We start from the raw sequence: 10,562 nt of genomic DNA on the forward strand, positions 1-10,562 counted from the left end.
GCTAACCCATGAACTTGGTATTTATACACACATGCAAAACTCGTACGTTCTTTGAAAGTCAGTTTTCAAAAGAGTTTTTTTCACTTATGTTTGGACAGAGTTTTGAGATCTTGAAGGATTATTCTAAATGCAAGGCTTACAAAGCAATTTTTGCTTTCATTACTGCACTCTGGTGAATGCAGGTCAGTTGGGATGAAGGATGGAAAATCAGGGTCAGGAGGCACATTGACCACAGCCCGTCGTACCTGAGAGCTGCTCAGTTAAACCCTCTTTTTAAACCACACTGGAGGCAGCTGCACAGTTTATCTAAGTAACTACGTGCCTTTTTTCCCTTTGTCTCTCTGCAGAGAGCATCACCGGCTGACAGCGTCTCACAGGATTCTATCAGTGCAGCATCTCACGGGGTTTTACCGCTGCAGCAGGGTCCCAGAGCCGGGCACCGCGGCTGTGCCACCCACAGCAGGACAGCTCAGCGGTGCCCACGGCGCCCAGGAGCTGCTCCTGCCGCCAGCGCTGGGCCGGCTGCCCGGCCTGCCGGGAGAGGTGCCCCGAGCTGCGGGCAGTGCTGGCCCCTCGCTCTGCGAGGGCCATGCGTGCTGGATGTGCCCAGCAAACGAGGCCACGAGAGGTGTGGAAGCGTGTCCTTGGAGGAGTGTGAGGGAGCTGAGGGCCTGGAGGAGAGTGAGGGAGCCGAGGGCTTGGAGAAACACTGAGGGAGCTGAGGCTTGGAGGAGCGTGAGGGAGCTGAGGGCTTGGAGGAGCGTGAGGGAGCTGAGGGCTGGCAGGAGCACCGAGGGAGCTGAGGGCAGGTCAGGGGGCACCTCCTGCTGCCCTCAGCTCCCTGGCACAGGGCGCCATGAGCTGCGGCCAGTGCCTCCTGCCGAGCCTGCAGCGAGCCACCAGAGGAACGGGCCCCAAGGCCACACGCAGCTTGGATATTTGGGAGCGCTGCTTCACTGTTCGGGCGGTCTGGCGTTGGAAGGGGATGCCCAGAGAGGGGATGGAGTCACCATCCCTGAGGTGCCCACGAGGATGTGGGGCTGTGATGCGGCTTGGGAGGCCGTGCTGGGCGGGCGTTCTGCCCGGCTGGCCTCGCAGGGCCCTGCTAAGTGCCCGGTGCCCGCTGCCGTGCCCGGTTAGGTGCCCGGTGCCCGGTGCCGTGCCCGGTTAGGTGCCCGCTGCCCGCCGCTCTCCCTCATGGCCGCGGCCCTGCCCCGCCTCCCGCCGCCTCCCGCGCGCCGCGCACCACGTGACGCGCGGCCCCGCCCCCGCCCGCGGCCGCGCGGCGTCGCCGTCCGGGTATTTGAACGGCGCTTCCGCCATTTTCCCTGCGCCGGCACGGAGCGAGGAGCGGGAGAGCCTCGGCAGAGGTACGGGCCCGGTGTCGGCCCACGCTCGGCCCGGCCCGGCCCGCCGCCATCGCGGCACGCCTGGCCGCTCTGCAAGCGCCATGGGCGGCGGCGGCGGTCACCGTTAGCTCGCGGCTGGGCTGGGCTGGGCTGGGCGGCGGGAGGCTGCGCCTGAGGGAGCGTTGCGGCGGCGGAGCGCGGGCGCGTGGCGGTTTTTCGGCCCCGGCCGCGGGGCGCTGCCAGGGCCGGGCCGTGCGCGGCTCCGGCCGCGATGGGAGGGCGGGCGCGGGGCAGCGAGCGGGCCGGGCCGGGCCGGGGCGGCGGCGCTGCTCAGTCATGGTGGCGGGCGGCGGGGAGCGCCCGGGCCGCCGCTGCGCGGGGAGCCCCGGCGGGGCGGGCCCGCTCCGCGGGACGGGCCGCGGCTCTCCCGGGCGGGCGGCGGCTCCCGGCGGGCGGCTGGGGCTGCTCCGGGCGGGCCGGGAGGGAGCGGGGCTCGGGCGGGCCGCGCCGCCATTGCCGCGCGCGGTGCCGCCACACGCGGCGGGAGGCGCCGGCCGGGCCCAGCGCGCCCGGGCTGGCGCGGCCCCTTCCGGCGGCGCTCCCCGCGCTCACGCTGCCATTTCCCCGCAGACGCAGCATGGCCGCCCAAGGAGAGCCCCAAGTGCAGTTTAAGGTAAGGCAGCAGCTCGCAGCCCGGGCTCGCGCTTTTTTCCCCCTTCACTAGAAAGGGACTCTCGAGTGTCGACGTGGATGGTGGGTTTGCTTTCAAAGTGTTGGTCTTTCTTTAGTGGGGCGGTTTATTGTAGTGTTCGATACAGCACACACAAAGAGTCTGTTAACTGTGGCAATATATTCTATTTGCAGTTTAGTCTAATACATTTTAGTAAATCTCTGCCTACAGAATGACTTTTTAGTTTAAGAATTGAAGTGCACTGTAAAAGGAATGAGTTAGAATTAGACTTGCTTGGAATGAATTAGAATATTCATTCTGTTATGTGCTAATTATTAAAGTGTTTGAGAAGAGAATTTTCTGCTGTTTTGAGTGGCTGGTGGGTTGGTGGTGTTTTTTGTTATCTTAACAGCCAGAAGTCCTGAAGACTGCTTCTTGAAGGTTTTTACTTGTGTTTCCTGCAATTCTTGGCTGGTGTATTCCAGTTCATGGTGCAAGTGTTGGTGGGTTCTTGGTTTTGTTGGGTTTTTTAATCGTGAGATAACAATGGGTTTCTCCAGTAGATATTTGGATAATTTCCTCTCCCAGTCTGATCCTATTCAGGCTAAAGGCCCTAAACATTCTTCATTCAGACTGTTGTAGTTTAGTAGAACCATATTCACAGTGCAGTGCAGTCCTTACCCACAAGGACTGGATCAGACTGACCAGAGTTACAGCATGATGGATGGGCTTAACAAATGGGTTCCCAGCACAGGGAGCTGCTTCATGGGGAGTTGTGTCTTTTGTTTACAGAACCTTGTAGTAATGAACAGTGTCTGTGCTAGAATGGCTGATAAACCTCTCCAAATGCCTTGCTCTGACTCTTTCCTTTATCTGTCCACAGCTTGTTCTGGTTGGAGATGGTGGCACTGGTAAAACAACATTTGTAAAGCGTCACTTGACTGGTGAATTTGAAAAGAAGTATGTAGGTATGTCTGAAGAAACCCTTGAGCTGCAGTGTCTCACAAATGTATCTCACAAAAATCCATGGCTTGCTAATTGCACTGCTTTTTGTTATTCCCTAGCAACGCTGGGTGTTGAAGTTCATCCTCTGGTGTTCCATACCAACAGAGGCCCTATTAAATTTAATGTATGGGACACAGCTGGCCAGGAGAAGTTCGGTGGCCTGCGTGATGGCTACTACATCCAAGGTAAGAGCTGTGGGGCACAGTTCTGTGCTCTTGGGGCTCAGTGCTGCTCCTGCTCATGCTGGCCACGCTGTCAGTGTGGCTGCAGCGGAGAGCTGGCATGGGGCTCTCAGACTGAGCAGAGAGGATAACATCCCTGGCCAGGCAAGGTGTGGGAACGTGCCAGGGTTGTGTTTCAGGGTGTCGCTGTGGGTTTGGTATTTGGGGTGACCAGATGGCACTGGCAGCGTTTGGTGTTAAGGGTGAAACGTGTGCTTCCCTGAGTGCAGGCTTCTGTCTGTACTGCTGTGCTCAGGCAAGGCCTTGGACACAAACTCAACATTTTCAGTACCATGAGGAGGTTGGACACCTTCACGCCAGGGTCTGTGTTTCTGAAAAAGGGCAGTGTTCCTTCTTCTGCTTGGCAAAGATCTGTCCTGTGCTACTTCACTCACCTGCATATCTTTACTTTACACAAATAAGATACAGTATTCTTGAGTTCCTTGAGAAACTGCTCTGGACAAGGGCATCCTGAATTGTGGACCACTGGCTCTCTCAGCCTGCCTTTACGCCTTATTGGCTTGTCTGAGATGAGTTCAGTAGGGGTTAACTGATTCTGCCAGGTATTTGGGTAGGTCCAGGTTGGCTCCATAGGTGCACATGGTGCAGTGCCACGTTCCTCAGGGATCCAGCTGAGCTGGCAAAGGCAGCACAGCTGTGAGGTGGCACAGCATGGGCCAGGTTCTGCGCACTCTGCTCTGACCTTGCTAACAGAACAGGATGCTGAGAGGGAAAAGTCAATGCAGATGCTTAACCCTGATGTGGGATCTCTCTGGGTTCCTCTTCTCCATCCTGTGTTGAGAGCAAGTGCTCACACCTGGTGTAACTTGGCTTTCCTTCTCTTGCAGCTCAGTGTGCCATCATCATGTTTGATGTAACATCAAGAGTTACTTACAAGAATGTACCTAACTGGCATAGAGATCTGGTACGAGTATGTGAAAATATCCCTATAGTGTTGTGTGGCAACAAAGTGGATATTAAGGACAGAAAAGTCAAGGCAAAATCCATTGTGTTCCATAGGAAGAAGAATCTCCAGGTAAGTCAGGAGGAACCCAGTTGGTTTTGTCTTCTGAGTGCAGCTGGGCTGTGGCTGGTGACTGGGTGCTGTGCCATGACAGGCAGCCTCACATCTGCTGGCTCTTCAAACCAGAGTTCAGGGCACAGGGAGGTGATGTTAAGGGTGCTCATCCCTGGCCTGGAGCAGAAGCTGTGCCAGTTCTTCAGGAACTTGTGTGATGTGGCTGTAGCTGCTCAGTCTCATCCCTGACAGGATTGGGACCACAGTAGATCATGTCAGGAGAAAGATCTGTGCACTACTGCCTCCTGAAAGTGTTGTCCTTGGTGAGATTTGATAACCTTTCCATTAGTAGTTCCTGCCTGAACTGTTTGTTTCTACACACTTAAATCATAATTGCTGGTGAATATGGAAACAAAAGCCATGCAGTCAAAAAAAAAAGGAAGGTAAAAGAGTTGATTGTGTTAATCCTGATATACTCTAAATATTTCAGGGTTTCTAAAATAATGTCTAATATGTGCTTTTTTCAGTATTATGACATTTCAGCTAAGAGTAACTACAACTTTGAGAAGCCTTTCCTGTGGCTTGCTAGGAAGCTAATTGGAGATCCCAACTTGGAGTTCGTTGCCATGCCTGCGCTCGCGCCTCCTGAAGTTGTTATGGACCCAGCACTGGCAGCACAGTATGAGCAAGACTTACAGGTCAGTCAGGGGCACAGGGAAACTGCCTGGCAGCTGGTGCCACACTGGGGGCACAGACAGCTGGAGAGCAGTTCTGAACTGTGACTGCTTTGTTGCAGATCGCTCAGACCACTGCACTGCCAGATGAAGATGATGACCTGTGAGGGATGAAGCTGGAGCCCAGCGTCAGAAGTCTAGTTTTATAGGCAACTGTCCTGTGATGTTGGTGATGCAGCGTGTTTGCCACTTTATTATCTAGCTGAACAGAACATGTGCTTAATCTTTGGGATGCTGAAAGAGATGAATGGGCTTCGGAGAGTGAATGTGGCAGTTTAAAAAAAAAACAAACAAAACAAAATGAAAAAAAAAACCAAAACAAAAAACCTTCATATTTTGGACCTGCATATTTAGCTGTTTTTTGGACTGCAATTACTTCCCCTTTTGAGTTTCAAATATAAGGCTGCTGCAGTCACATCAGAGTGTTAAGTGGAAAATCTTGTTTCTGTCATTCCCATTCTTTTGTTTAGGTAATAAAGTTGTATTTCAAGTATCTCCAAGCAAGTGAACTTTCATGCGTTGTTAGGAAAACTGTTCCAAGTGTCTTCTGTTCTTCATTTGAGGGAATACTTGATTGTCTACTACTGCATTTCTCATTCTGTTTTCCTTCCTGCTTCTCATATTAAGCTCCTCTTGCTAATTCAGAGCTAACAGTTCCCCTGTCCGTTTGTGTTGGCTGCCAGAGCTGAGGCGTGTGAGGCGAGCTGAACTGGCAGGCAGAGGGAGCTGGTGCTGCAGCGGTGCAGGGCGCAGCCTGCGGCTCTGCTCGCACACGCTGCACTTGGCTGCAGTCTCAGCTCCTCACTGGTACCTTCAGCTCTGTTTCCAGCAGCCAGAGGCCCATGGCATCCAGGCCTGTGGACTGACTGCAGCTGTCTTTGCATGGAGCAGCAGTAGAGCTATAGCTGCTTACACCAATTCTCAGCATCTTCCAAGTCACTAACCCGAGAACAGCCGTGGTTTGAGCCAAGATGCTCTTGCCTGCCCAGTGCTATATTAGCTGGAGCCACAGTGATTTAAACATCTAGACTTTACTGTAACTGCACCAAGCTCTTAATTTGAAACTGGCTTCTTACAGCACAAATGGTGGAAAATGTCAACTTTTAACACTACCTTGTAGAGATGAATCTTGGTCAATATTAGTACTGCTAGTAAGCAAAACTTAAGTTTAGGAATTTTTTTTTCAGTAGTGTTTTGAGTACATGAAGTCTTGAACTCTTCAGTTTTGTATTTTGGTTTCTTAATAAAGTGGAGCATTTCATTTATTCCTTTTAACTTGCATGTTTGTGTACATGAATTACTTCAATATTCAATTTTTGCTGCCTGGTAGCAGAAATGGGACTGTGATTATTGTGTAATATTGCTCTAAAGGATTCCTTTTTTAGTTCAGTTTGGGAATTCTTGGGGGATTGGGGTTTTTGGTTGTTTTTTTTTGGCTACTCAGAAGCCTTTAAGTGTTTAAGCCTTGAAGCTCGTGGATGAAAATGAGGGATGTTGTACACTTGGTGTTTGTAAAGGGACAAACTCCCACCTAACGTTTCATTGACTTCTTACTGCATAATCCTGCTCTAACTTCTGTTGGGCTTTTCCCTGTAGTGTTACTAATTCCTGTGCAGGTCCTGGCTAATCCTGCTGGCTTGGCTGCTGCTGCTTTGCTCAGTGTGGTGTGGCAGCTTTTGTGCCTTCACGCTCTCACTTCTGGAAACAGCTGCTGGAAACCAGCGTGGAACACTTGTGCAGTGTTGGCACACTTGGAGAACAGCAGCAGCAGTTTGGAGCTGGGTTTGTGTGGTTTCATCAGTGTCATCCTCACAGCTCTCCTGTCCCTGGTTCCTGCAGAGCAGCTGCACAGGGCAGAAAGTGCTGGAAGAGTGCCCCAGCCTGGGAGCATCAGTGCATCTCCCAGGCTCTGAACCAGACTGGAGTGCTCATGCTGCTGTAAAGGAACCTTCCATTGCAATGGTTTGGGAGTGGAGCAAAGCCCACCTGCAGCATGTTTAGTCCTTGTTAATTGATTTAAATAGCGCAGGTACCCTTGAATGCACATGCAGAGTGCTCAGTTCAAGTTCCTTCTCTGTAACCATTCTAAGGAATTTCACAAGTTGGGTTTAGAGAAGGCAGCATCTGTTGTGCTGCTGCTGCAGTCTGAGTGCCGGGATAAGCGCCTCCCTCGCCTGCCTGTGCTCGGTTTGGCTGAAGGCAGTGCTGTGCCTGCACTGCTCCTACCGGGCCCTTCCTCACTGGGCTTTGGCCACACTTCTGTTCTCCCAGGCCAGGGACACAGCAGTGCCTCGCGGGTGGCTGGGATGCTTGCTGACACTTTATTAGCAAGGACTGAAAACCACCTGTACAATAGTCAGCAGCAGGGAGCTCCTCAAGGCTGGGGTGATTCTAACATCTAAGAAAACTACCCAGTGCCCCTCCTCCTGTGAGTGCTGAAAAGTCACTTCTGGGTCCAGGGGTGGGTTCTCTGGGAAAGAGCTCAAGGCACAGAGCTTTGTTGCATTTATAAATTAAAGGTGGGCCATAACTAACAAGGAATCTGCAAATTTTGGCATTATTGTCTTTTGGTTCTGGTATTTTCATTTCTTACTTGTACTGCATGTTTTGTTTTATTCAAATACCTAAGTTAAGGTCTAGGTATAAAACTTATTTCGGACAAATGAGAATTCTGCCAAGTTTGTGTGTGGAAGAAATGTGTGGGACAGGTCACACAGTTTTTTGGGCGGGTTTTGCCGGGCTCCAGCCAGCTGCGAGCAGTTCTCAGCTCGCTGAACAGCTCGGATGGAGCTTTGGAACCTTGCGTGGAGACCGGCGGGGTGCAGAATTCATGATTGCCTTCGCCGGGATGAGCCGGCGGGACCCGGGGAGCACAGGGGGCCGGGGCTGGACCGAGCCCCGCTGGAACAGAGGGGATGGTCTGAGCGGACAGACCGGCTCCGGGCAATTTTGGGCCGTTCCAGGCTGTTTCCGTGCTGATTTTGGGCCGTTCCGAGCCGTTCCGTGCTGATTTTGGGCCGTTCCGGGCCATCCCGTGCTGGTTTTGGGCCGTTCCGTGCTGATTTTGGGCCGTTCCGGGCCATCCCGTGCTGATTTTGGGCCGTTCCGAGCCGTTCCGTGCCGATTTTGGGCCGTTCCGGGCCATCCCGTGCCGATTTTGGGCCGTTCCGAGCCGTTCCGTGCTGATTTTGGGCCGTTCCGGGCCATCCCGTGCTGGTTTTGGGCCGTTCCGTGCTGATTTTGGGCCGTTCCGGGCCATCCCGTGCTGATTTTGGGCCGTTCCGTGCTGATTTTGGGCCGTTCCGAGCCGTTCCGTGCCGATTTTGGGCCGTTCCGGGCCATCCCGTGCCGATTTTGGGCCGTTCCGAGCCGTTCCGTGCTGATTTTGGGCCGTTCCGAGCCGTTCCGCGCCGTTCCGTGCTGATTTTGGGCCGTTCCGAGCCGTTCCGTGCTGATTTTGGGCCGTTCCGAGCCGTTCCGTGCTGATTTTGGGCCGTTCCGAGCCGTTCCGCGCCGTTCCGCGCCGCTGCCCCGGGGCCCGCTGCAGTTCCTATTTCGGCCACGCGGTGGCGGCCGCCGCCCGCCCAGCGGCTCTCGGTCCCTTCGGAAATGGATTTTAACCTTGATTTTTACATTTCTACGTTGATTTTTACATTTCTACATTGATTTTTACATTTCTGCATTTATTTCCTCATTTTTGACATTTTTTTGCATTTTTTCAGGTGAAATCCGCCAGACCGAGCACTGCAGGTGGATCCTTCATCCTAATGCTGCTAGCACAGCAAAGCGCAGGCACCACCATCATCCTTCCCACAATCCATCACATTTGTGTTGGAGAACTGTTAAAATCAGAGCCCATTACAGGAAGACAGCCAACACATTGATAACTGACATTGAACTAAAGCATAGCTTCACCTGGGGAAAAAGTAATCCATTAATTGCTGACCAGCTAATGTTGCAAACAAAAAAGCGTTGAGGAAGGAGCAATGGCCAAACCTAGCACAGCTCTGTCATGGCAGTCCTGGGCTGATCCTGTAGTAAATTTGGTGTGAGTAGCAAAATGAGCAGAAAGCTTGGAGGGTGGGTGTCCTGAGCATTAGAGGTGCCCCAGCTCTGGAGCTGGGCTGCCTGGAGGAGCAGCTCTGTGATGGTTTTCTCTGCCAGCCTTAAAAACAGCGGGGACCTTGAGCAAAGGTGAGGGATAAATAGCATTTGGGCTCGCGGGATGGTCTGTGTTGCAGTTTGAAAGGCTTTCGGCCCGGGGCTCATTTTCCTGTGGCCAGGTCTGGGATTCTTTCAGCTGAGCTGAGCTGTGCCAGTGCCCTTTGAGGCTCTGAGCTGTGCGAGCTGTGCCCCCGTGCCTGAGCTGTGCTGGCCTGGCAGCTCCAGCAGGCACAGCAGGTGTCACTGGTGGAGAGAACAGTGCTGTCTGCTTCGGTTCATCCCCTTTCCAGCCTTATTTCTGTTTAATTTCCATCAGTGGAGTGGATGGGGGCTCCTGGTGGTTCACTACCAGCAGAGGATTAATGGTTTTATTCTCTCTGAGCAAAAAATCCTGCTCCTAAATACATGGCATGTGTCCCTGGCTGTTGCAAATCTGACACGCTGAGCTCTGTAATGCCATTTCCACAGGTGCTGGCCTGGCTACAGAACTGTTTCTCCCATATTTAACCCTACAGACTGACATGCTGGGTATTCCTGGGTGTTTCCATCCCCTGCTCTTCATCCCAGCTGACTTTGCACATGCTAAAAAGTCTTAGAGCCCAGAAGGGAAACACTTATCTCTCGAAAAATCAGAATTTCTAACTAAGTGAAAGGGATATGAATCAGGCTGCACCAATCATCTCTAGCTGCAGTGACATCTGCAAATGACATTTCTCTAAGGAGTCTGTGAAAATCACTGGGAGATTGACAAATCCTCCAGAAAAAGAAAGGGGGATTTCTTTGATCTCCATATCATATCCATTTTCATAGCCAAAATCACATTTTGAATGCTTGATTTTATTCCAGTTTACTTTCCTGCAGAGTGCATGAAGAACAATGGCAGATACAAATGGGATTTTTTTTTTCCTTTAATTTATTGTTTTGAAAAGATGTTTTTAGGCAGTTCCCTGATTGCAGGGTGTGTCCTCAGGATCTTTGGGGTGCCTGTTCCAGCTGACAGATGTGAGTGATTATTCGGATTATGGAGCACTGCAGAGAGAGGCTCAGAGCAGGACCCAGGGCTGAGAGAGGCCATGGGGAGGATTTGTGCTGCCTTTGGCTCAGGGCTCAGCACCTGAACTGGAATTGTTCTGGAATCCACTTTCCGTGCCTTTGAACTAGTTAATGAGCTGCATTTCAGCTGGGGACTGCTGAGCTCTGAGCAGCAGTGCAGATCTGGGTAGCTCTGCAGCCGGGTCTCTGACTCTGTCCCACCCTCCCTGCTTTTCCCACTTCACTCCACAGCTGAAGTGAAATCCCGCAGGACGAGGGCAGAGGGGCAGCTGTCTGAGAGAAGCCAGGTGCCCCTGCTGAGCAGTCCCTTCCCCTGGTCAGCTCTGCAGGGAGCTGCTCTTGCCCCAG

The 10,562-nt window shown here is 52.6% G+C and overlaps 1 protein-coding gene across 1 annotated transcript; it reads left to right on the forward strand.

Moving 5' to 3' along the window:
- The first annotated feature begins 1,259 nt into the window (after positions 1-1,259).
- On the forward strand, positions 1,260-5,490 carry RAN (RAN, member RAS oncogene family). The gene is made up of 7 exons (XM_064392419.1): positions 1,260-1,370; positions 1,980-2,022; positions 2,903-2,987; positions 3,084-3,209; positions 4,094-4,281; positions 4,791-4,961; positions 5,060-5,490. The coding sequence occupies exons 2-7, from the start codon at positions 1,987-1,989 to the stop codon at positions 5,102-5,104; spliced, it is 651 nt and encodes a 216-aa protein (XP_064248489.1). The 5' UTR covers positions 1,260-1,370; positions 1,980-1,986; the 3' UTR covers positions 5,105-5,490.
- The last annotated feature ends 5,072 nt before the right edge of the window (positions 5,491-10,562 follow it).

Source organism: Passer domesticus, chromosome 17, assembly GCF_036417665.1.
Source record: "Passer domesticus isolate bPasDom1 chromosome 17, bPasDom1.hap1, whole genome shotgun sequence".
Lineage (NCBI taxonomy): Eukaryota > Metazoa > Chordata > Aves > Passeriformes > Passeridae > Passer > Passer domesticus.

Coding starts and splice junctions, on each gene's coding strand:
- RAN (XM_064392419.1), top strand. CDS start 1,987: ATGGCCGCCCAAGGAGAGCCCCAAGTGCAGTTTAAG. Junction 2,023..2,902: donor AGCCCCAAGTGCAGTTTAAG/GTAAGGCAGCAG, acceptor ATCTGTCCACAG/CTTGTTCTGGTTGGAGATGG. Junction 4,282..4,790: donor ATAGGAAGAAGAATCTCCAG/GTAAGTCAGGAG, acceptor TGCTTTTTTCAG/TATTATGACATTTCAGCTAA.